The sequence below is a fragment of the Equus caballus genome, chromosome 22, assembly GCF_041296265.1.
Source record: "Equus caballus isolate H_3958 breed thoroughbred chromosome 22, TB-T2T, whole genome shotgun sequence".
NCBI classification, from domain to species: Eukaryota; Metazoa; Chordata; class Mammalia; order Perissodactyla; family Equidae; genus Equus; species Equus caballus.
The window spans coordinates 24,934,806-24,961,039 of NC_091705.1; the positions used below are offsets into that span (position 1 = coordinate 24,934,806).

Below are 26,234 nucleotides of genomic sequence, written 5' to 3' on the forward strand. Positions count from 1 at the left end.
AGAGGATTAAAGGAGACAATGAACAGGAAGCGTTTGACTAGGGTCTAACATCTAGCGAGCACAAGATGAGTCACAGCCTCTGCACTCTGAAATTACTGTTATGGCTACCACTCTCATGTTTGTCGATTGACTGATGGAGGCATTGATGTAGTAGAGAGACCCATGGCCCTGGGAGACCTTGGGTTTTCACCTGGTCTCTGAGCTAAGACTGATAACTGTCACCCAGGGATCATTCTTCTCTCCCCTCCCCAGGTGTTAGCTGGGCACATGGCCCCCAGCCAAAGACTACTTTTCCCAGCTTCCCTTGCAGTAAGTGTGGTCATGTGACTAAGTCTGGCCAATGGCATGCAAACTGAAGTGATGGTGCAAATTCCCCTCTGTGCTTTAAAGAAAGCGGGTTCCCTCCACTTCCTGCTGACCTTCCCCCCTTCTCTGCAATTAGAAATGGGAACAACTGGAGCAAATTCCGGGACCCAGAGATAGAAACTGTGTGTTGAAGATGGCAGCCCCCGACCAGTCACCTCTGGGCTCTATGGCAGAAAGGAATGAACTCTATTTAAACCACCATGTTTCAGGGTCTCCTTATTAAGGCTGCTTTGTTTTTATTCTGCCTAATGCATTCTGCCAATGACATGCTGTGTGAATTATGCTGCTAACTTTCCCTCTCTGAGCCCCATTTCTGTATTCCACAGTATTCACTGAAGGCTCTTCCTTCTCCAAAAAGGAATTAATGCTCCCTCCAGACTTGAAGGGGAAAGAAAGAATAAACATTTATTAAGTTCCTGCTGCATGCCAGGCACTGCATTAGACTGGTGGTTCTTGACCTAAGGTGACTTTGCCCACCAGGGGACCTTGGGCAATGCCTGGAGACATTTCAGTTGTCACAAATTGGGCGAAGGGTGATGCTGGCATCTCATAGGTAGAGGACAGCGTTGCTGTTAACCACCCTACAGTATGCAAGACAGCCCCTCACAATGAAGACTCATCTGGGCCAAATTGTCATTAGTGTTGAGAAACCCAGTATCAACCCTTTATAGTCATCATCTCCTTGACTGTGGATTGTTAGTGATGCAGTGAACGGTTCTTAGCGGAAGGTGTGGCAGGTGAGGCTCAGAGAAGTGAAATGACTTGCCCAAGACCACACGGCCGGTCAGAGGCGAAGCTGGATTTAACCCGAGGTCAGCCTCCTCCAGAGCTGGTGCTTCCCCTGCTACTCAAAGAAGAGTGATGAGAGTTTTCCTTTCTGACTATCTTTGGTGAGAATCCCACTTCCACAAAAAATACACAAGGAGGTCTCAAAATTCAGGGCTCCTTTTGGGCAGTAACCAACTTGAGTCAGTGCCAAGCCTTTGTCCATTCTGTTCCATCCACCTGGGACACTGTTCCTTCTCCCTCTCCAGCTGGCTGAATGCTCCTCAGCCTCAAGACTCTGCTCAGGAGTCACCTCCCGGCTAAGTGGGGACCGCTTCTCAATGTTCCCTGAAAAATGATGCTGTGCTTCCCAACCTGCATGTCTAACCAAGCTCCCTTGTCTTACTGTCCGGTACAGAGACCACGCTCAGAAGGAGCCAGTGCTGCTTATTATGGTTTTCGTCTTTCTTATTTGTCTCTCTGCCCTGAGCCTGTGAGCTCCCCGAGGGCAGGTACCTCCCTCTTCTCAGCAGCCCGGTGCCCAGCAAATGGGCAGTGCAGGCACTAACTAATGTTGAATGAATGAATGAATGAGAGTGAATGAACCTCTTCTTGACTGCGCGCAGTCAGACACCATCTCCAGGACAGTTGAGCAGCTGGGTGGACAGGAAACTTCTGGCAACCCAGGATTGGCGGGTATAGGAGACTTGTCATTAGTTTCTGTTAACCAGGGACGTCCCTGGCACTTGAGGACACAAGTGATGGGCTATGGACCTAATGCATGGCTCCTAGTGGGTGAAGCCAGGACGTGGAGTGGTAGGGCCAAGGCCACTGGGTCTCACTGGTGACTGATGTGGCTAGTGAAGGGGAAAAGGGGAGAGGGCGGAGAAGGGAGAGAGTGTTCTCCTGCTGTCAGCCTAACACCCCTGGGACCAGCTCTGGCTCCTTGCCCACTCAGCCCGGACAACAAAGAGAGGTAAAGTCTTCCTGGAAGTGGTGACGTCCCATGAAGGAGGCTTCAGGGAAGAGGAGGACACTTTGAGGAGGTGAGGGGACATCTGCTAGAAGGGAATATTTGGGAGGAAAGAAGGCAAAATGTGAGTGGATCCTGAGTCAACCAGAAACTAGTGTGCCAAACTCTTTTGAAGACTTAATCCGGTTAAATAAATGCTGGATCTTTCCAATGTTTGCATGATTCCTTCAGGATAACATCTCAAAATCAGAATTATTAACTCCACATCTTGGAGTATTTTATGACCCCAGGAATGCATCACAGAATTACTTACCAAACCGGATCTTTCTGTTGACTCTGCGATGAGCGAGTGTATATAGTTCACCTTGTATTTGCCAGGAGAAGGACACTTTTATTTTAAATATTTGATCATCGAGTGGGAGTAAAGTAAACCTCATCACATTGGAAAAGCCAAGATCCCAAATTAGAAGAGTCAATTGTTACATCAATTCGATAAACTATTTTCTGAACATTTTTGAACAAGGGAGAAATACTGTGTTTTACAGCTGAGTGAAAATATGGGTCTTAGAACTGTGCTTGGTTGGACTAATGATGCAAAAAACTGAAACTGGGAAAAAAACTGAAAAAGGATGCTGAAATTTGACAGAAGTTTGTTGGGGGTGACTCATTTCTGTTAGTGTTTATGCAAGAAATAAAGTGGATTTTCAAAAAATAGGAAGGTTATCAAGTATGTGGCTAAGTCAGGCCCTGTGCCGGGCAGTTTGGGGATGACCGAAGCAGGACCTCTCCCACCCAGCACAGCACACCTCGAGCGTGCTCCCGCGGCGTGCCGCACCTGCGGAAGGGGCTGGGAGGGAAGAGAGCAGGACCTGTTCCTGCCATCACGGAGACACACAGCCTCCTGGAGGAGATGGCTTTAGGACAACTGAGTGCTGAGGAAAAGACTCAGAAGGTGGCTTCTGACCTAGCCTGGAGGTGAGGGGCAGTCAGGGAAGGCTTCCCAGAGAAGTTGCTCATGGAGCTGAAATGAACAGGATGATGGAGAGAAGGGAGGGGAGGGTTTTGCAAGCAGAAGTGACCACATGAGCGAAGGCTGAGACGAGAGAATCAACCTAGTATCATCTGGAGACGCAGGATCCCTGGAACCTGCTGGAGGATCCCTGTGTGAGGGTCACGCGGAGGGCAGGGCCACACTGGGCGTGGCTGGGATGTGCTCCTCTTAGCCAGGAGTTATATTTCTTTGTTCTTAGCACACTATCAAAAATTGAAGACCTCAGAGAACTTCTGTCTCTATGGATTCCATCCATCGATATTTGCCATGAAAGAAACTAACCCTGAGAAGTTTTAAAAATCTCTCTTTCTGATTCCTTTAAAAATAACAATAATAAACTCATTGCATTTTTTAAAAAATGACATGTTTTTATGAAAAATAATGCTATATTCCAAAAACATCATTAGTGAGAAGATGGCTCTCTTTAAATTTTTTTAAATCTCTGTAATGACTGGCTCGACAGAGGGGACAGCTGGATTCTCACTTCTGCTCTGCTTTCAATCTGTTGCAATATCCCATGTCGTGGAGTGTCTAGAAAATTCTGCTCAATACTTGTGAGGGAATGAGAGTGAAGAGGCTAATACTGTATTTGTATTAATTTAGTATTTGTTTGGACCTTGCAGACCCCCTGGAAAGGGACTCGGGAACCCCCAGACCCCACTCTGAGAACCACTGGGTTAGGTGCTAAGAAGACATGAAAGGTTTCAGAACCAGGAGAGACGATCTCAGCTCTCAGGTTCTGGAAGTTTCCTCGTGCTGGTGATGTGTCGGGTGGGTTGAAAGGACATGAAGGCTGTGACTGGTCCAGGTGGGACAGGGGAGGAGCTCTTGCATGGGCAGCTAGGCTGCAGACAGGAAGAGAGAGTGGCTTCCATGGAAGGGGTGCTCATGAGAGAGGGACAGCCAGAGAAGTCCCTCCTGGGGCTCACTCATGCTGAGCTTTTATCATCCTGAGCCCCCCAGACTAGGCGCCAGGGCCAGGGCTGATGGCTCAGGGGCCTGCATCCTGCCCCCCTCAGTTTGGGAGGGAGAGAGTGTTGCAGGAAGGAGCCAGACATCAACTTAGGTTGCAGAAGAGGAAACAAAGTGATTCTCTTTGGCTCCTATCCAGAGCTGACAGGCAAAGTCAACATTTGTCCCTGTTAACACTCGCCCATTCAAATGACCCTTTGCCTGCAGACGTGGCTACTAACGCGAGCAGCTGTGCTGATAATGGCACCTATGGATCTGGACGTCACAACCCTGATCAAAATTTCCACAGTGTCTTACCGCACGATCCACAATATTTGATACTTACCCAAAGGAGGTGAAAACTTATGTCCACACAAAAAGTTGCATATGGAAGTTTACAGCAGCTGTATTCATAGTTGCCAAAACTTGCAAGCAACCAAGATGTCCTTCAGTAGGTGAGCGGATAAATAAACTGTGGTCCATCCAGACAATGGAATATTATTCAGCACTAAAAAGAAATGAGCCATCAAGTCATGAAAAGACATGGAGGAACTGTAAATCCATATTACTAAGTGAAACAAGACCAAGTGATAAGGCTACGTATTGTATGATTCCAACTATATGACATTCTGGAAAAGACCAAACTGAGGAGATAGTAAAAAGATCAGGGGTGAGGAGGTGGGAGGGATGAACTGGCAGGGCATGGAGGATTTTTAGGGCAGAGAAACTATTCTGTATGCTACAGTGGCGCACACATGACATTATAATTTGTCCGAACCCATAGAACGTACAACACCGAAAGTTAACTTTTATGTAAAATATGAACTTTGAGCGGTAATGATGTGTCAGTGTGGTTTCATCACAATAAGAAATGCCCCACTCTGGGAGGGGATGTTGATAACGGGGGCAGCTGCGTGGGTGTGGGGGCAGGAGGTGTATGACAACTCTATGTACCTTCTGCTCAGCTTTGCTGTGAACCTAAAACTGCTCTAAAAAATAAAGTCTATCACAAAAGAAAACCTCCCAGAGTGAAGACTCCAAGCCTGGCCTTGTGTTTGCCCTGGAACCTGTCCCCTGCCTGCCCTTTCAGCCTCCTCTCCTGGCCTTCCTTGTTCTCGTTCTACAAAGAGGAGGTATGCAGTGACGTTTCAGGGGTGGTTGAGCTGAAACGTCTGCTGGGAACCCCTGCTTTCAAATGACCGAGTTAGAGTGGCACTGTGGGTCTAACACGCATCAGTAGGTAGAAAACGGACTGCGTGAAGTCGAATTGTGGTTCAGAGCTCCGCTCTGGGGCCTGCCTCCTGGGTGTGAATCTTGGCCCTTTCAGGGGCTGGGGCACGTTGCTCAGCTGCTCGGAGCACGGCCCCTTTGCCCGTAATGTGAGTGTTAGAACATCCACCCTCAGACGGCTAGGAGAGGACGAAATGAGAGATGTGCAAAGATGTAGCATAGGGCCTGGGGAGACAGAAAGACTTAGACACAGCCCCAAAGAGCTGACAAGTTAGGGGCAGAAGCTGATATCCTCAGACCTATGGCCGAATAGTGGGGGCAAATGTCAGCTTTGGGGTCAGAGAGAGACCAACTTCTACCAGGGGAATGTGTAACAGCTTCTCAGTAAGGGGGAGATTAGAGCAAGTCTTCAAAGAACGGGTCATTCACTCATTCTTTCTTTTAACACAGATGTATGGAGCATTTGCTATCTTCCAGGCAGGCCATAGGAACGGCTTGAGCAAAGGTCCTGAGGCAGGAGGGCCAGGACGTTCCAGGAAAACACTGAGTAGACAGTGAACTTGGGCTGCATTTAGGGACGGCTGGTGAGAGATCAGCATGACACAGCCCCCATGGCGTGAGTCCGTGGGACTGGCTGACAATTCCCCAGAATGGTTGCATCACTTGACGCGGCAGGTAAGGAAGTATACAGCTCAGTTGTTCCTTCAAGAGGAGCTGCCGCGAAGAGGTAGCTGGCTGACCGTTTGTCGACATCTATGTCTGTATCTAGTCATGCAGAACAGACTAGAGGGAAATGAACCACAGGGTTGGCAGGCTTTATCTCTAGATAGAGAGAGTGCTTTCTTTACACATTTCTTTATTTTAAAAATATTCCTTTAGAAACATGGATTATTTGAATTATCTGAAATACATCTTTTAATACATTGTTGAAATTAAGGCTTGAGTGGGTCCTGGCTTTTGGAGCACATGATGGGGAGGATTTGCCCTTGGGGCCTCGAGGAACACGCCTTGTGAGCGCCATAGAGAATGAGACTCCCACTCAACAAGGAGGGTCAGCTCTGAGGAGGGGTATGTGATCTGGCGTCAAGGCTACCAGCTTCAGCACAAGGCAGAACTGGATTCCAATCCTGACTCTGCTGTGGACTAGCTCTATGATCTTGGGCAAAATGTTTCCTGTCTTGAGTCTTAGTTTCCTTACCTGTAAAATGGGACTAAGGATAATCTTTATAGCATAAGGATGCTAGAAGGATTCCACAAGCATTCGTGAAAATTGCCTGTCAATGTCAGCTATTGTTATTACAGATGGGGAAACCGAGGCCCAGAAAGGGCATGGGAGCTATCCAGCGTCAAACAGCAAGAATGAGTGGAGTCAGGCTAGAACTCAAGGCTCCCTGAATAAGACACCCCCTCCCTCACCTCCACGCAGGGCAGACTGAGTGGCTTCCTCCCTCACAGTCCCTGGGTCCACTTCACTCAGGGTGCGGATGAGGAAACCAGCTCAGAACAGGACTGGAAGGTGAATGAGTCACGAACATGGTGCCCTCCGCCACTCTCTCAGTGCTCTCCAGGTTCTCCACAGCTCTGCGTTTGGTGACATTGATGACTGCAGTTTGAAGTATGTTATTGACACATGCGTCAAGTGGCTAAAGTGAGTCCCTGCTCCTTTAATGCCCCCAGGCCTTCTATGCAAGAATGTTTGCTTTGGAGGTGTTGGATGGGCGTGGTAAGAACGAGGGCTTCTCCTCAGTCTCCTGGCTGTCCATCATCCAGTGCCACATCTCCCCCAACAACGAGGTCACTTGCCATTTATAAAGTCTGCCCCACTGCAGAGTCCATCGGGAATCAACAGACGGAGACTCAGGGCATCTCTACAGCACACAGGAGAAATCCAGGTGAGCACAATGTAATGACACTCTGCAACCTGCCTTTTTACCAGATGCCAAACCATAGTAAAGATTTTGTTAAATGTACCGGTTGCAAATGGTGATTGGTTCTAGCACAGAACGTGAAAAATAGTGGCTTAAATAATGACGAGAGATCCACAGGTAGGCTGTTACACTGCTCTTCCCTCTGCTACCCCAGGTTGTGGCTTTGATCTTCATGCTGATAAAACAGCTGCTGAGATCCAAACATCATGTCTGATATCCAATCAGGAAAAAGCAGGAGAAGAAAACAAAAGCTGGGTCCGACCACCTTAAAGAACTTTTTTAGAAGCCTTAGCCTACACCTTCCCCGGTTGCAAAGAAGGTTGGGAAAGAAAGCTTCTTTCTTAGGCCCATTTCTGTCCTCAAAAATAAAAAGTTTCTGTAAAGAAAGAGGGAAGAATGGACAAGTGCCCTTTGCTCTCCAACCTTCCATTTTCCACTCTTTAAAATAGGGGTATCAATATTTGTCTCATAGGACAGGGCTCTTGCAAGGATTTAGTATAGACTCCCAGCACTCTTTGGGCATCCACAGATGCCCTCTGGCCACACTCTTCTTCAGGTTGTGTTAGTCTGTGAATCTTCCAAAGGCACTATCAGGACCACGGAGGGATAAAGAGAAATGTTAATTTGCCCATCCAAAATTAACTCCCATTTAGCGGCACTGGGCTAAGCAGTTTTCAAAATGCTTGTTGAATCCTTATAGTAACTCTATTTAGTGAGGCGCGGGATAAGTATACACAACTAAAAGGCAGGAGAGACAAGTTTCAGTCACTAACTATAGGTGGCCTCTGGAAAAGCGTAACTTACTCTAAGCCTCAGTTTCCCATCTGTAAAATGGTTATTGGGGTGGGTAGAAAGAAGCCTAGATGAGTCCTTTGGTTCCCCGCCCCCTGAAACTCCTTCAGCTCTGTAGAGAATCTCCCAGAGTGGCCCTGAAACAGACCCTATTTACCTGGGATCCGCAAAGGTCCTACCCCAAGATGTGGAAGGTCTCAGGCCTCCTTCTCATTGTCTGTGGGCTGCTTGCCCTATTGTTTGCTCAATATTTGCATATTTGAATCACCTGTGGGTCTGTTATATTGTGTATTTTAATTTCTTGGATTTTAGTTCATTTGTCCTTTTTTTTTTTGTAGAATGCCTTGTAAGGTTTTATTAGATGCTGGACATCATGATGAAAAATTGTAGAGGCTCTGAATGATATTGTCTTTTTCCAAGGAGGAAGGGAGATAGCAGAAAGATAGGGTATAAGTGGATTGCTTTCGTCCTGCTGAGGCTTAGATTTCTGTTTTATTAGGGTGGAATTATTGTGGTTTTGTTCTTATGCCTCAGGAGGACCCTTTATTTCTGGGGCATAGTCCTTTCTCCCAGAACACAGCAGTCTTCTGGTTGTCAACTGAAAGCTCAAGGTGTCATCTCAGTGGGGTCTGAACTCCAACCAGAACTCTAACCAGTGTCTCCCCAGCACCACGCAACAGAGATGCTGAAATCTCTGCTCAGCTTTCTAACTTTCAGCTGCTGCTTTCTGATGAATGTTTTCTAGTCTTAAAGTCTAATGATTCTGACACCAGCTCCACTGTGTGAATTTCCCCACACCACCAAGCAATTCTCCGACACCAGCTGGGTGTTTTACAATTCAACTCAATTCTGACAGTATCTACCCAGAGATAGCATCAGATTCTATACTTAAAGGCTCATTCCCACAAGACTGCCCTCTATTTCAGATGTCACTGCAAGTCCAGGTTGTCACCTCTGCTTCTGACTGACTGGCTATAAATTAGAGTTTCCCACAACCCCCTCCTTGGGTCCAATTACTTCACTAGAGCGGCTCACAGAACTCAAACGTTTTACTCACTAGATTACCGGTTTATTATAAAAGGATACAGCTTAGGAACAGGCAGATGGAAGAGATGTGTAGGGCAATGTATGTGGTAAGAGACTTGGGGTTTCCATGCTTTCTGGGTGCACAACTTTCCCCAAATCTCCACGTGTTCACCAACCCAGGAGGTCTCTGAATCCTGTCCTCTTGGGACTTTATGGGGCTTCATCACACAGTCATGATTGATCAAATTGTTGGCCATTGGTGATGGATTGAACATCCAGCCCCTCTCCCCTTCCCCAGAGCTCAGGGAGTGGGATGGAAAGTTCCAACCCTCTATCACGTGGTTGGCTCCACTGGCAATGAGCCTTCCTCCTCAGGTGCTTTCCAAAAGCCACCTTATTAACATAAACTCAGGTGTGGTTGAAAGGGCCTTTTAGGAATATCAAGACACCTTTGCTGCTTTCGTCACTTAGGAAATTCCAAGGGTTTGAGGAGCTCTGTGCCAGGAACAGGGACAAACAGCAAATATATATTTCTTATTATAAATCACAGTACTGCAAGTTTCACACTGCACAGGAGAGCTGAAGAGTAGTCCAGTGAGTTGAGGACATCTGTCCACCTGTTTCAAGGCCCCTTCTCTGTGCCACCTTCCTCTGTGAGACTTTGCTCCTTAAGTCCCCGATACTCTAAAGGCCCCAGATTCCAATTTCTGCCTTCTCAGTCCCGTAAGACAGGCCCTTTTGCTTGGACTCTATTTCCCCATATGGCAATTTGGGAAATGACCTCAGGCAGAAGTTGGGGTGAATTCAGAGCTCACCGTGAGTGATATCCTTTTCTCAAGAACAATAGGCTCTCAAATTGTACCTGCATTGTTGCTCACCAATATCTCAAACCATTGTTCTATATATTTCCATTCTTTTAGTGGATTTCAGTGGGACGGTCAGTCAATACTCTGTCATGACCCAAACCAGAACTCTGCAGCTGGAATGTGAATTGAGATCTCAGTGGGACTTTGTAACCACTCATTTGAGGCTCAGGGATAGGACGAGGAGGTTCCACACAGGAAATGCTTGTACCCTTACAAACACAACTTCAGGTCTGGGTATTCCCAGAAAATGCTTCCTAGGTCGGTATTGTGGCAGGTGAGTCAGGAAAAATCCCAGGTGTGATCATCCCAGTGTCGTTTGGAATGATAACGTGAAGCTACACATAACAGAAATGCCAAAAGGAGGAGGCTGATGGAATGAACGTTGGTCAATCCAGACGTTAGACTATTCTGCAGAGAAGGAAGTAACAAGATAGTCATGATGTGTTGCTATTTTACTGAGTAATTCTATGCGAGCATGGCAGGAAAATCGAGGTTTTTCATAATGTTTCATGAATGCATGTGCATGTATGCATAATATAAAGAAAAACTTCTGAAAGAAGAGACAACAGAAGTTATCTCTGAGGATTGATTTTTATTTACCTTTTTCTTTCTTTGTATGTATCTTTTTCTAATTGTTCTTCTTGTCTAAAAACAGACCATCAAAGTTACAATACTAAACCAAAAGGGTAACTTTACACAGGATTAGTGACCAGGAATGGGCTTAGGGACTGTCCTGAATCTGTCAGGTGTCTAAAGAGAGCATTGGGCCCTGCCAGCTTCTACCTGTTAGTCTCAGATCCCAGTAAGGGCTGTTTGCAGTGTCATTTGGCTGAAACCCCAGGAAGTCCCACCAAAAGTGCATGAATGTCCTTGTCCAATCAAGGGATGTGAGGTGAGCGTCAGGGTCCTGAGGACCAATCCCAGCCCAGGGAACACATAATGGAAATGGAGGGTCCCAACCCAGAAGCACTGCAAACTGTAGCACAGTCTCCACAGGCTCTAGACTAACCCTCTCTCAGCCAGAGGGACATGCCCACGCTGCTGAGCCTACCGTTTCCCACCCACTCAGGAAGATAAGTCCTTGAATCACCAAATGAGAATCATCATGACCATAAAACTCATAGCATAACGGCAGTCATTTATGGAACACTTCTGATGTGCTTGGTGCTGTGCTCAGTGCTTAAGACGAGGCTGAGGAGAAGGGATGGGTACGTATCATCCACATTTTCCAGATAAGAATGCTGAAACTCTAAGGGTCTGTGTTGCCAAAGTTATTCAGCAAGCAGGTGGCAGAGCTGGCATGTCTGACTCTGAAGCCAGTGCACGTCACCACCAACATCTCCCTGGGGAATGAGAATATGTCCTGCACACAATGTCATGAGGTGGAGGAATTTGCCCTAAATGCCACATCTGGCAAGAGGTGGAGGGATTCAGAGACTGTTCTCGTAACTACAACATTGCGCAGCCTCTCACAGGGGCAGTGAGCAGCCTACAGAAGGCTGTGTCCCTACAGGAAAAGGTGTATGTCCACCTCGCTTGGGTACCAGTATGGATTGTGCGGCCTTGGACCCTCTGTTTCTTGCTCTGTACTATGAGGAGAAGCATGTCTCCTATGAGCCTCAGTGGCCCCATCTGTAGAATGGGTCCACATGAGTTCTTTGACCACCCCAGATCCAAGCCCTGGGGAGACCCGCTCAGAGAATGACCCCACCACTGACCCTCTCTGCCCTATTCCCTCACAGGGACATCACGCAAGATGCTGAAGGTCTCCTGCCTCTTTGTTCTCCTCTGTGGGCTCCTTGTCCCGTCCTCTGCTCAACAGATCCCACCTGAAGTTTCTTCCCAGGTCACCGATGGTGAGACTGTCCTACCTTTGGGTCATGCTTGACCTTGCCAGACACATAGGCCTCTCCTAGAAGTCCAGGCTGTGAGCCAATGTCGGTTAAGTCGTTGTTAGCATAATGCCTGGGACACAGTTAACACCATTAATCATTAGCTGTTCTGATCATCGATACCTTAATATATTTAATCCACTTCTCCCAAGATGCCCTTCTTTCCTGTCCCTTTGCTCTGCTTCATCTATTAAGACCCACCACCAAAGGACACAACCCTACCTGGATTGGTCCCTGCTCACCTCTCCTACCACCCCACCCTCACTCACTGCCCTCCTGCTGCAGTAACCTCCTCAACACATTAAGCACACCCCAGGACCCTTGCACTTGCTATTCCCTCTGCCTGAAACACTCTTCCTTTAACTATCAACATGGCTCCTTCCCTTCCTTCAGGTCTCTGCTAAAATGTCCCATCTGTGGAAAGACAATCTTTGCCCTCCCTGCATAAATTAGCACCCTCACCCAGTACTCTCAGTCCCTCACTCTGCCTTTTAATGTTCTCTCATAGATGGAAATAGCATGCAGTAGAAAGTACCAGTATGGCTGTGGTGATTAAAATAGTGAAGATTGTTTTCTGTACTCCTTGGGAAATAGCCCCTGCACAGAGACACTCCAGGTTTCTCCCCCTCATCACCCCAACCACCCCAGCTTCACCCCCAGGACTCCAGACTCCTCACCAACCAAAATCCAAAGAGTTAACACCTGGCATAGCCCAGGAGCCCCAGGACAAGGCTACAGAGCTATGGCTGATGTCCTTTCTGATCTGTCAGTGCGCATCCCGAGCTAGTTGCTGACTGTTTTGAAGCCAGCCTATCTCCTGAACGGATCTCCTCGTGTCCCTTTATTCACTGCCTTATCGTCAGTCTCTCCTCATCCTCATTAGAATGCCAGCTCCACGAGGGCAGAGAGCTCTGCCTGTTCTTGCTGGTGCAGCCCATCCCCTGGCACGGCCCTGGCACATAGTGGGCCCCTGTGAATCTTTGCTGAATGATTGTGTCTGGAAGTTGGTCCAGCACCAAGCAGGCCAGAGAGACCAGATGGATGAAGAGTAAGCGCTGCGTGTGGGACACACTCAGAGGTCAGGGTTGTGTCTCAGAATCTTTGGCATCTAAATGTCTAATTGGGTTTTGGGGGCCCATGTCTTTCAGCTTTGACCCAAGGACTCCTTGACGGGAACTTCCTTTCTCTCCTGAATGCAATTAACTTAGAAGGATTATTGAACACCATCCTCGATCAAGTAACAGGCCTCCTGAACATCTTGGTTGGCCCTCTCCTGGGGCCCAGCGATGCAGAGTGAGTGGCCTCTGATCACCACCCACAGGTCCAGACTGTCCTGGTTTGTCGGTTAGATGTCTACCCACATTTCTGAGTCTGCAGTGATCCTCCCGTCAGTGAAAGCCCTTCCAGCTCTGAAGGCCTGAAATCCACTGGTTGAGAGAAGTCCCCACTGGGGGTGGAGGGAAGAGCTGAGGAGGTGCTGAAGGCGGGGGTTCAGGCCCTTTGTCTGGGAAGAGAATGGCTGCTCATCGTCTTGGGAGCACTGTCGATCTCTTCCTCTCTCTGAACCTCAACTTCTGCCCCTGGGGAATGGGGAATTACAGCATCTACCCCCAGAGGACTGTTGTGAATATTAAGTGAATAATATGTGTAAAATTCTTGCACAGATCCCTGCCCTCACTAAGCCTCCAATGGGTGATAACAATAACAACATCCTCTACAATGATAACGTGGTAACCATAATAATCAGTGCTATCTGACCACCAGAGTGTCTCAGGTCACTTGTCTAAATGTGTCCAAGACTCAACTGCTAAACCCCACCCTCATCCCCACTCCAGTCTGCTCCTCCCCCACCTAGCTCATCTTAGCTCACGACAACTCCGCTCACCCAGGTGTTCTGGCCAAAAATCTTGACACTGCCCTTGGCTCCTCTCTTCCTCTCACACCTGTACGAGTGTGTCAGCAAGCACTGTCAGCTCTGCCTTCGAAACACACCCAGGCATCTGAGCGTTTATTCCTCCTCCTCTGGTCTGAGCCTCCACCATCTTCCCCCTGACTTACTGTCCTGGATCCCCCTGCTTCCACTTCAAGCTCCTCCTCTCCATTCTCTGCCACTAGTATCCAGAAGAATCTTGCTAAGAAGTAGGACAGACTCCATAACTCCTTGGCCCAAACCCTCTGTTCGCTCTCAGAACCGAACCCAAAGTCCTTATTGTTGGCCCACAAGGCTCCATGAGATCTGGCCCTGATTACCCGTCTCACCTCTTCTCCTACTATCCTCCCCTCACCCATTGCCCACCAGTCACACTGAGCCTGTTGCTTCTCCTCAAACACGCCAGCTAAGTTCCAGCCTCAGGGCCTTTGCACTTGCTCTGTCTTCTGCCTGGACCTTCCTTCCCCTGTCTCTCCTCATGACTTGTACCCTCACTTTATTCATGAACCTGCCCAAATGTTCTCTCCTATGAGAAGCTGTCCCTGACTCCCCTGTCTAAAATTCTACTCTTGCCAATGTCACCCTCTATCACCTGATTCTGCAGGTCCTTTTCTTCACAGCACCTATCACCTGGCACATTCGATATGTATTCATTTACTGCGCTTATTGTTTTATACATATACACTCTCCCTAAGCATGTACTATCTATGGCTTTTGGTCTTTAACTTATTATTTACTGACTCGTTTATTCCAGCCTGCTTGGCACTGGTCAAAGGGCTAGACAGGATTATTCTGGAATGCATCAAGGCAAGAGCTTCTTTTTGCTCAGGGCTGTATTCCCAGTGCTTATAACACATAGTAGCTGTGCAATAAATTACATGGTTGGTAAGTGAGTAACCGGCTTTGCATACAATCAGCTTCTGCTCTGCAGGGGACCTGCCTTTACAGAAAGGTGGATCCACCTGCACCTGGAGCCTCAACTTTTCCCCGTTGTGTATTTCTTCACCCAGGATCAAGTTGCAAGACGCTCGACTCCTTCAACTCTCCCTTGAGTTTTCTCCTGATAGCAAGGGGATCGACATATGGATACCATTGGAATTGTCCGTATATCTAAAGTAAGTAACAGCTCTACTTTACATAACAGCAAGTTCCACGTACAGCTCCATCTCCTTTTGCACAGGTGTGCAGGGATGTGGGAAGCAGCCATAACTAAAGGATCTCCACACAGTCTCAGGAAGACTCATTGTGTGGTCGAGGCAAAATCCCCACCCTCTCTGGACCTCAGTCACCCTACATGTAAAACTGGGAGTCTGCAGAGTATGCGAATGCTTCTGGCGTGGGGGCCACTCTAGGGAAAGCAGGGGCTTGAGCAGGTGTCCTCCCCCTGATTCATCCTGAGAGGCCCCACCTTCGTCTATCTGGACTTCATGAGCCCACTCAGCTCTGATGGAATGTGACTCAAGACAGGAACACAGAACCTGCTCTAGACCCCAGCACTCCTTGGCACCATTGCCTACATGTGTCTGGTGATTGCCCATAGGTATGTTTTGTTTGGCCTGCATGGTGTATTTTCAGAGAGGGTAGGCATTCTTCGGTTCATCACAACCTCCACCTCTCTCTGTGAAATTAGTCCCTGGTCGACTTCATTTGTTTCCACTTCAAGCCTGGCACTTGAGGCAGTGGAGTTCGAGACCTCTAAAAGAGTACATTCCAAGGTCACAGATTCTCAGTTTTGATAGGATGCTATCCATAGAATCAACCTTTTCCGTTCTAACTGCCCCCCAAGACAGAGGTGGTGAGTATCAGTTGGATGCCCCGAATGCAGAGCTGTCTGGTTTAACCAGTGGTGGATGCATTACTCAGAGACAGCCATTCCCATTCTCCAGCCCTAAATACTTTCTTTTGAAAAATGAGGAAGTGATGTTAACAGGGTGATAATGAGGTTTCTGTGCAAACACGGGGAACCCTTGTTCTAGAAACAAATGAGGGTGTAGTAAGTTCTGAGGTTCTCTCCCACCAGCCTTAACTCTTCCCTCCAACAGGCTCCTGATTCTTGAACCCCTCACACTTTACGTGCGGACAGATATAAGAGTCCAGCTTCAGTTGGAGAGCGACGAAGATGGCAAATACCGACTCGCCTTTGGGCATTGCAGCCTCTTACCTAGGGCTATAGAGCTCCAATCTGGAAATCCGTGAGTTCTCCATCTTTCTCTCTCCGTGTCCAGCTGATCATGATGAAGCCCCCAAGAGGGCTCACCTGAAAGATGTCACTAGGAAAACAATACCTTCCCAAATCAGCCTTTTGTGCAAATGGGGATGTGTGTCTTACAAATAGAGTTTTAGGCTAATTTAAGATTTCATTTATTATAGGAACAATAATTTCAGTGACATGAAAAGACGTTCACTGAATAGTCCTGAGGAGAAAGAAAGCAGGATCACTCGATTAATGGTTGACATTTAGGTTATTTCCAAATCTTTTGCTATTATAAATAATCCTGAAACTTTTGGTACAGTAAGATTTCCCCAAAATAGAATTGTTTCCTTATTGTAGATTCCTAAAACTACTGAAAAAGTATGAACAGTTTTACAACTTTTAAGTTTTAAGGCATATAATAGTGTTAAGGCATTCCCAATCACTTATCTCAACCCTCCCCAACAGAACTGAACTAAGTAACACTGTCCAGCTGGCACTCGTCAATTCCACCCCACATCCAATCACCACCAGCTGTGCTCATCTTCACAACTTTTCTCTTCAGTGGATAGAAAGTCCCATGGATGCCGTTAGTTTCATTTCTGGACTACCAGGAGAGCAAAGATTTTATCACTTGTTTATTAGTCTGTGACGTTTCCTCTTCACAGAACCTGTTTTCAGAGGTTTTCCCTTTTTAATTAACTAAGGTTTTAATGTTTTCTTCTAAATTTACGATATCTTTTTTTACAATCTTCTTTTGTACCACTTTTTAAAAATTTAGGCTGAAATCCACAATTAACTGAATCCAATGGTCATCACCAATCCCTTTTATACCCTGTCTTCTCCATTCATGAATTCTTTATTTTGATTCATCTCCTAGTTGCTCACTGTTTCAAGAAAGATCTGAGTATACAATCCTTTCTGAGCCCTTGCAGGTCTGGTAATGTCCTTCTCTCATGTTCAAACATAAGAGAGAACCAGGCCAGATATGGCATCCTTGACTCACAGCCATCTCTCCCTAGGAAAACTCTGTGAATACTGCTCCCGTGTCTTTTGATTTGTTGAAGAAAACAAGTCCTTCCTTTAAGTGAAATATGAGACTTGAGACTGGAAGTGGTAGGTTAGTTGATTTATATGCAAGCTCCTTATAGGATAAAGACACAAACCCTTTGCCTGAGAATTAGACAGACGTGCCCTAAACTATAAGGATTCGGGATTGAGTCAGGTACACGAAGACACCCTTACACTGCTATTTACTGCTTCTTTCTCATCTCCCCCAACTGAAGATGATATTATACTATTCCTTCCATGAAGGCATGACCACCCGGCCGGGGAGATAATTTCTATTGGAGCATTAGATAATCAGAGAAATGGGAAAGTGCACAGCGAAGAGAGACCTCAGAGTTGGCTGGAGCAGTCAGGAAGGGCTTTCTGGAGGAAGCCAGTTGGCTGGACCTAAAAGGGTGGTAGAAGCTGAAGAAGGCATTCCAAGAAAGAGAAACAAAATAGGCACAAAGAGAATGATGTGAATAGTGATGAGGGAGAGGTGATTTAAATTGAAACATTAATTTTAAGGAGCCCTGAGAGGTAGGTCAGTGTAGAAGGGCAAGACCGAGTCATGGAGGGCTGTGGAAACAAGGAGTGGACTTTGAGTAACTTGGACCCAATTGAGCAAAGAACCAATGTGAAGAAAGGAGAGTTTGGGAAAAATAATCTGTTCTACCAACTTCTTTCACTCTTTATTTAGACTCAGCTTGCCGGTAAATGCTGTTTTGGGGACCATAGAAAACGCCCTGGGAAACTTCATAACCGAGGATTTGGGAGCAGAAGTAAGTATACAAACCCAGATGACTTCTGTTTTTGAGTCTGAGAACCAGAGCTTGGTGGGTTGGATCCTCTTAATAAACTGGAGGAATATCTCCCAGGAAGGAGAGTTAGAGAGAGAGGAAGTGGTATTTATTAAGCTCCCATTCTGCAACCAAGCACTGGTAAAGTATTTCATAGACATTATTTCATTCTTCAAGTCAAAATCAGCATCCATGTGACCAGAGGTGATTTGATAAGCCTCTCCAAGACTCAGGTTCCTTATCTGTAAAATAAGTATAAGTAACCATGAAATTAGCACCTAACATCACTAAGCATGCAGACACGGTGCTAAGTTTCTTGTGTGAATTTTCTCATCTCATCCTCCTAACAATCTCATACTCTAGGTAACAATAGCATCTCCAGTTTCCAGACTAAAGAAAAAGTTGCAGAGAGGGTCAATGACTTACCAAGCCATATAGCTGCCAAATGGCTCAGCTGTTGTGTGACCCCAGGGCAGTCAATCCTCCAAAACTCTCTACCTGGTTGTTTTCTACAATGGGTTGGCTCAGAAGGAGAACTTACTTTGACTACCACCACTTAGGCTCCATTGGTAGAGTCCTCCTCCTGACCCTTGCATATTTCCTTGTCTTTCAGCTTTGTCCTACCCTTAATTCATTGGTCTCCAACCTGGATCTGCAGCTGGTTAATAATCTGATTAGTAAGTGCCGGCAGTGGGAAGGGACAATACCACCCAAGGAGAAAGCTCAGACTGCTCCTTTACCCTTTTCATCACATGTCCCCTTCCCTCACCCTGACACTTCTCCCAGACCAGAACCCCCTTCCCTGCTGAGGCAGAATGGTCCCTAATAACAGCAATCCTAATAAACTCAGCTGTCATTTGCTGAGGGAGTCCTATGTGCCACGCCCAGGGTTAAGCGCTGTGCCTGTACCAGCCACTGGACTTCCACCACCAGCTGAGTACATGCTGGTTTCACTTCTATTCTGGTGTCCAAAGCCAAGAGAAGCTGAAATATAAATGGAGGCTTCTCTGGGGGAGGAAAGCTGCCCAATAAGTCCTGTACCCTCCACCTAAATTGTATGATGTTGCATTAGGAGCAGAAAATTGGCCTGGCTTCAGCCCAGACAAAAACTGCCTCCTTCCAGTAGTTTCTACCACTAAGAACTCAAAGTTTCCACGTCTGCCAGAACCCAAAGCAACAAACGCAAGATTGAATCTCTGCATCTCAGGCCCCTGGCAGGAATCTGAAAACCAGTACAGTTGCTGGATTGAAAGGACTCTTCCTTCATTCACTGGATATTCACTAGTCCTACCAAGTGCTAGATGTTAGACTTTTTAAATTTCCTTTAGGTGGCTCTCCCAGAAAGCAATTTTCTATCCTCTGCCATACACCTCTGTTAACAGGGAGCTCACTACTGATGAAGTAGGAAGCTTGAGGCAGTTAATCTGGATGAGACTTGAAGCTCCCAAAACTTGGTTCCTAGGTTCACTCAAAGTAAATGTGAGTTGGGTAGCTGGACCAACACCCTTGCTCTGCTGATATTAGGCACCACTTTGAAGATGTTTCCAGGCAAATGGGGACTCTGACCGCTATAATGCCAACTTTCTCCACTGTCTCATTTCAATGTACAGCTCTTAAGTGATTAGCTTGGGAGGGAGTGGTTGCTCCCAATGTATGGATGAGGCAACACAAAACTGTTGGTGAAGTGATCAGAGACAACCAATGACAAAACAGAGACTCTAGCCCCATCCTCCTGCCTCCAAGCCTTTGGCTCATTCCATGACACTGCTCTGTCCCCAGCTGGAGCAGGGAGAAACTCCTTTGGCCTCTCTGATCCTTCCTCATTCCCACAGTCTGAGGTATCCATTTTGCCTTCTAGATCTGATACTGGATCGTGCGAACGTTGACCTCAGCGTCTAAGTATACCCAAAGTGAAGGAGCCACATTTGTATCAATTTGGTGAGAAACCAGCACATATTTCCCTCTTTAGTGATGGTGCCTGGGCTTTAGGGTCATTATAAATGTGTCATTCATTCATTTATAAAATTTCAGGTAAGCTTCTACTGTGTGCTAGATGCCAGGGATACAGCCATGGGCAACACAAAGATTCTGCTCTCCTGGAGCTCAGATCATTCTTGGGCATCCTAACAATGAACTGAGAAGTAAATATAGTCATCCAAATTCAAGAGGGAAGTGGGTACTATGAAGGAAACAAAGTAGGCGGATGTGAGAGAGAGAGTGACTGCAGTAGGAGCAGAGAGAGAGGCAGCAAATTAAGAGAGTATAGGCAGGCAGAGGCTCTTGAAGGAGGAGACATTTCAGCTGAGTCCTGAATGATAAGGCAGGAGTTGTGCTAAGACCCAGGGAAGAATATAACAGGCAGCAGGATGAGCATGTGCAAAAGTCCTGAGGCAGGAATGAACTTTCCTTTTTGAAGCAAAGAAAGAAGGGCAACATGGCTGGAGTGTGGAAGGAGCTCAGTTATAGGAGGTATATTTACAAGGATGTTATTTGGTGATGAAAAAGAGGAGGATTTCTATAAAAAGAGATGCCTTTATTCATTTATATGTATTTATTTGCAACTGGTCTGTCTGAAAACACTCTGCTCAAGTGTCATCATCTCAGATCTCTTAAAAAAGGCACAACTGCCACATTCTGCTTCATTTTTCTTCGTAACATTCATTACTACCTAACTTCCTATGATGTTACTTGTTTCTTTTCTGTCTCCCCTCCTAGAATGTAGACTTCATGAAGGCAAGGACTTTATCTTATTCCCTGTTTTATCCCTGGTGCCAGGATTACAAAGATGAATCACACCTGGCCCCTGACCTCCAGAGCCCCCAACCTAGTAAGGGATAAGACAAATAAACAGACAATTTTATGTGCAGTAAGGTGTTCTTGTTAAGGTTCTGTGGAAGTGGAGAGGCAAGACCCAGCAGTCCTTCCAGGGGATTTCCAGGAGGGCCTCACAGAGGAGGCAGAATTTCAACTGGATTTTGAAGAATGATTAAAAGTTTCTTTGTGGGAAAAGCCATTGAAAGCAGAGGATATAGTATGTGCAAATGCACAGGAGGTAGAATGGACCTGGTGCTCTAGACAATGGGAAGAAGCTCTGGGTAACTGGTTGTAGGAGTCATGGGGAATGGAGGCATCTTCCTCAAGGGGGTAGGATAGGTTTGTAGTGAACTGTACACATGCTTTCTGAAGACAAAGGTGCATGCGATGTATTGAGCCACCAAAGAAGGTGCAGTCTGTGACAGGGGACATAAGAAACTGAGTGGCCAACATCATTATTGAATCTATGTCCTTGGGTTGATTAGCTTAGTTATGGAATGATCCAAATCAGTTCTGTCCAGTAGAAGTATAACACCGAACACATATGTGATTTTGAGTTTTCTAGTAATGACACTTTTAAAAGGAAAAAAAACCATCATATTAATTTTAGTAATATATTTTATTTACCCAATGTATCCAATATCATGGCAACGTGGAATCAACATAAAATTATTCATGAAATATTTTGCAGTCTACTTTTCAAACTAAGTCTTTGCTATCTAGTGTTTATTTTATACTTACAGCACACTTCAGTTTGGACTGGCTGCATTTAAAGTGCTCAATATCCACATGTGGTCAGTGGCTGCCACATTGGACAGTGTAGCTCGAACTAAGCTAATTTGCTGCCGGCTGGAAAACTTTTAAAGGCCTAAAGCATGTCATTTTATCCCCACCATAATAGCTAGGCTGCCCTCTATCAAAGAATTCCCAAATTGTGGCCCCTATATCATACTCAGTCCACAGACATACTTGGTTGTGGTTAGAAAGTGTTTTAGAAATGTGGATGTTTCCAATATTAAAAGTAAGAAATCTGTCTTTTGATTAACTAGGGAATCTGGTAATATTTTGCATCCTTGTGTTGTGAAATAGGCCAAGGGGAGGGGAGGCTCCATTTTAGTTGATGAGTGTCCAGGGAACAGAAATTGTTATCCAGGGATAGGCAGTGGATGGGGGTCCGGACAGAAATTTGGTTCAGGACCATGGACAGTGGACAGCAGGCCCAGTGTGAACGAGGTGGGGGAGGGGGGAAAGCTCTCAGCTTTGACTTACAGCCTCCTTAGAAGGGGTGCAAAGTTGACTAATATCTTGATTATCTCATGCAGAATCAGGTCCTGCATGCTGGTCTCCTTCCTGGAATGCCCTCCACACTGCGGGCCACCATTTACGTAGATATTCCTGTCGATTATTCAACTACTGCCTGGAGTTTCATTACCCGCCCTGGACTCAAAGATCCTCTACTTTCCTGGCTATGGAGGCTGTTTCCCTGTAAATCTTCTCCAGAATCCCTGTACTGATTCCCTGTAATCTTAACATAATAAATTTCTGCAGCCCTGAAATGTGGACTTTCCTGCTTCCATAGCGTCATGTGAGCAGGGGCAAAACAATAGCTAGAGATGGTGGTGGGTCCGTTCATGATGACAAAACTTTGGAATGCAAGGGAAGATGCTTGGGTAGTTTAGCTTTTATCTCAGAAATACGTGAGCACTCTGGCCTGGAGTTTCCCCAAAACTAAGGAACTAGCCTTCCTGTCTTGTCTGAGATGTTTTCTGAACTGGTTCTGTGTCCTTGGGGACCCCCCACTCTTGCCCACAGTCTCCTCACTGTGAAGAGAGAGTGTTGGACTCGTTCTTTAGGTACTCTCAGGCAGGAGCAGCCTACAAAGTTGTGATTTATGGGAAAAAATTTATCTTGGCCCTGGTAACCCCATTTTTCTTCCCTGCATCACCAAACTTCTCAAAAGATATGTTGCTCTTCACTGCCTCTATTTTCTCACCGTCATCCACTGCTCGGTTTTGGATAATCTGGCTTCTTCCCTCAACTCCTTAATAGAACTTGCCCTAGGTCATCTATGACCTCTTTTATGGTGAAAACAAGTGAACCCTTATTCAGTGTTCATGCTTCTCAAGTTAATAGCAATTAGCACTTTAGATGACCACTCCAGCCTACTCCCCACCTCCTCCTCCTCTCTTTCTTCCTCATCAGTACCTTGATTCATGTCTGGCATTCTGAGCATTTTAGATACATTACATCACTTACTCTTTTAAATAAACTGTGTTGGTTATTAAGCTTTTGTCTCTTGGTTCCAAACTCATCTTTCTGTACTCCTCTTTGCGATGGTGGGTCTGGGATGCTGCAAACCACATACAGTTGTCCCTTGGTATCCATGGGGTGTTGGTTTCAGGTCCCTCTGCAGATATCTAAATCCTTGGATACTCAAGTCACTTATTTTGCCCTTTGTATGTGTGGGTTCTGCATCCGTGGATATGGAGGGCCTGACAATGTCGTCTTTGCTGGTTTGCTGCTTGCTAGGGTCTGCCAATAGTCCTTACTAGAAGGAGATTGCAAGGCTGAAGGAGAGAAAGGAAAGCACCTCTTTCCTGTTTGCTCCATATTCCTCTAAGCATCACCTGCCAATGCTGCTTCACTCAATCAGGGAAAGTTGGTTTGACTTTACAAGTTGATTTTTTAAAATGTTCCCCAAACCAGCCTTATCATGCCCCTTCAGAATGCTGCACCAGCCTCCAAGATCCTGAGCTACTAGAAGCTGCTGAGCAGTGTCTCCTCCTCAGCAGTCTGAATCCAATTTTCCCAGGTCCCTTTCTAAAATCTTGTAGGTTCTTCCAGCCCCTTTGTTCCCCAGCCCTAGAGTTGATAGCTACCCCTTACAGCTACTGTGTGTGATAATTCAGTATTATGCTTTTGCCTTCTTAGTCTTCCAGTACTATTTGACTCTTTCTTTATATTAAATTATTTCTTAAAATAAATGTGTGTGTGTGTGTGTGTGTGTGTGTGTGTGTGTTTTTTTTTTACCAGATCCTGACTGATACAGTACTTGGTCACAAGAGTGGCCAAGAGCTAGACTCTCAAAGTGGCATTAAAGAAAAAGTTTGGTCATATCCCTGGGCTTGAATGCAGTGCTCAGACATTTTTCCCAGTGAAAAATGAGGTGATAGTGACCCGTGGCATGCAGTGGCATCACAAGTCATCAAATTAGCACCTGTCATTGAACTGTGATGGAGGACTTTTCTGAAGCAATTGTTTTAGGGAAGCTGGTGGCTGCTGAACTTCATCATTATGGCATCTATGATGTCCACAAGGACTTGGGATGGGATGGCTGCTTCTGAGTAACCTGGAGTACTTACAGAAAGCGGAAAACAAGTCTCCATGACACCCAGACAATCAGAGTGTTTCTATGGTGATCCTAAAAGAACCATTTGTTTCTTGTTGTTGAAAGGTTGGTCTCACAGAAAATCAGAAATAAAATTTAACCATGGGGTTACATAATTCCAGTGTAAGTTAAATCCATAGCCTCACCAAGTTGCTCCTATAAAAGTTAAGCCACTAATTGGGAAGGTTTGGGGCTCTGGGAATTGGAATTGGAACATTTGTGTGAATTCAAAGCTCAGAATCCTCAATTCCAGAGTCATTCTGAGTTTCCTTTGTGAGCAGAAGTGTCCCACCCTCCCAATTCTGAGTGGACTAGCCTTCCCTTCCCTGAATACTCTCTAATAACTTCAGCTTGGGCAGTTTCTTTGCGAGGTGATGCTCATCTTCCTCACAACTCATCCCAACCAACACAACTCAACTCTTTATTGATACTACACCCATAGCTAGGATCAGATCCCAGTAGGCTCCAGGCAGAAAGAATAAAAGACAAAAAAATGTATATCCTTAAAAAATTGCAATGTTTAGCTAATTCATATCAGCAGACATGGGTAATACCTATAGCAATTGATTCTAAATAGACCGGGAAGATAGAATATAACACTGGATTGTTCCCAATTAGTTGATGGGTACATTTACCAAAGATTCTGGATTTAATATTAGATCACACGGCTGAAAATGGCTTTAACAATTTACTGTGTTGATTACTGCAAATTGAACTCAACACTGGCCTTCATTCAAACAGGTTAAAGTGCCAGAATTTCCCAGGTTTAATGTAAGTTAAGGAATCCAAAGGCCTAGGGAAGTGGGACCCTTAGAGTGGACGTATGTTTTGCAAAGGCATGCACCCCCACCGTTATGTTTCCTGAGAGGATCCAAAGGACAATCCCTTCCCTAAGAAACTGAGAAACACGCTAGGGAGGAGAGCATCTCTAATATTGAAAAGCTCTGTGGTGGCTGTTTTCTGCTGCCTGGGAAATGCTGCATTGAGAGGGGCTCCCTGATTTCAATGGGGATGATGAGATATAAGAATAACAGAGAACAAGGGACAGCATTTAACTTGCAGAAACAAGATGGCATTCTCATTGTAATGGATAGCAAAGATGAGTTGGTAATCGGAATATTTGGCAAATACTAACTGCTCACTGTTTCCCTAGAAAGGAAATAGATGGTCCCTCCACCAAATGTTTCTTGATCAGGGAGATCTCCAAATCTGGAATCCAAAAACCTCACTTGGATTACCAAAATGGAGAGTCAGAGCCTCTCACCCAATTTCCTGTCACAATCCAGTTCAAAATCAGCAACCGCTTGATTGAAGGGGAGGCAAAGGATCCTGCAGTATTGCCATATCATATGTCGTAAATCTTTCTTCAAGTCTCTCCCAGACTGGCCTGTTGACATTTATGAGAATCATGGTGCACTGTGGAAAAATACCCAAAACTTTGGGGCATATAAAATACTGGCCCTGAATATATGCTATTTTCCTGGAATCCAAAATAGCTTTATCATACACCAGTCAAAGCGGGCTTACGGTGTTTGAGTTATAAATAGAGTTTTGGCACAAGTTTGATACAGAGTGGGCCTGATAATTATGGGGACCCGTTGTGTGATTATTCCCCCAGTTCCTTAATGTATAACTGAAACAGACATAATTGGCAACTGGCAGAGAACCCATTTGGCTCTCGGATCCACGGACTGAGAGCTCTCTTGGGAGGAAATGCCAAGTGAAAACCCCTGGGGCTTTCTATTGTAACACAATAATACAGTCGTGCATCACTTAGTGACATGGATACATTCTGAGAAATGCGTCATTAGGCAATTTCATTGTTGTGCTAACATCATAGAGGGTATTTACACAAACGTAGATGCTATAGCCTACTACACACCTAGGGTAAATGGTACTAATCTTACGGGACCACCATTGTATATGTGGTTGTTGACCAAAACGTCATTATTTGATACATGGCTGTAAACCAAAAGCAACTGAGGGCATTGAAGAGACAAAGGCCATCATTTAAACTTGAGAAACAAAAGGATGACAATACTTTTATCAGTCAGAGTTAATGCAGAGAAAGAGAGAGATTGAGATTATAAGGAATTGGCTTTCATGATTATGGGGGTTAGTTAAGCAAGACCAAAACCCCTAAATTAAGCCATCAAGAATGGAAGACCAACGGCTGCTGCTGCTGTCTACAGGAAACGTTTCTTCTTTTTCTCATCCTCCTCCT

The 26,234-nt window shown here is 45.8% G+C and overlaps 1 protein-coding gene across 1 annotated transcript; it reads left to right on the forward strand.

Moving 5' to 3' along the window:
- Positions 1-7,035: 7,035 nt before the first annotated feature.
- Positions 7,036-22,178, forward strand: LOC111769982 (latherin). Its single transcript, XM_070247209.1, has 9 exons — positions 7,036-7,228; positions 11,691-11,804; positions 12,989-13,133; positions 14,781-14,885; positions 15,813-15,962; positions 17,709-17,790; positions 18,422-18,485; positions 19,667-19,746; positions 21,945-22,178. The coding sequence occupies exons 1-8, from the start codon at positions 7,051-7,053 to the stop codon at positions 19,705-19,707; spliced, it is 879 nt and encodes a 292-aa protein (XP_070103310.1). The 5' UTR covers positions 7,036-7,050; the 3' UTR covers positions 19,708-19,746; positions 21,945-22,178.
- Positions 22,179-26,234: the final 4,056 nt, after the last annotated feature.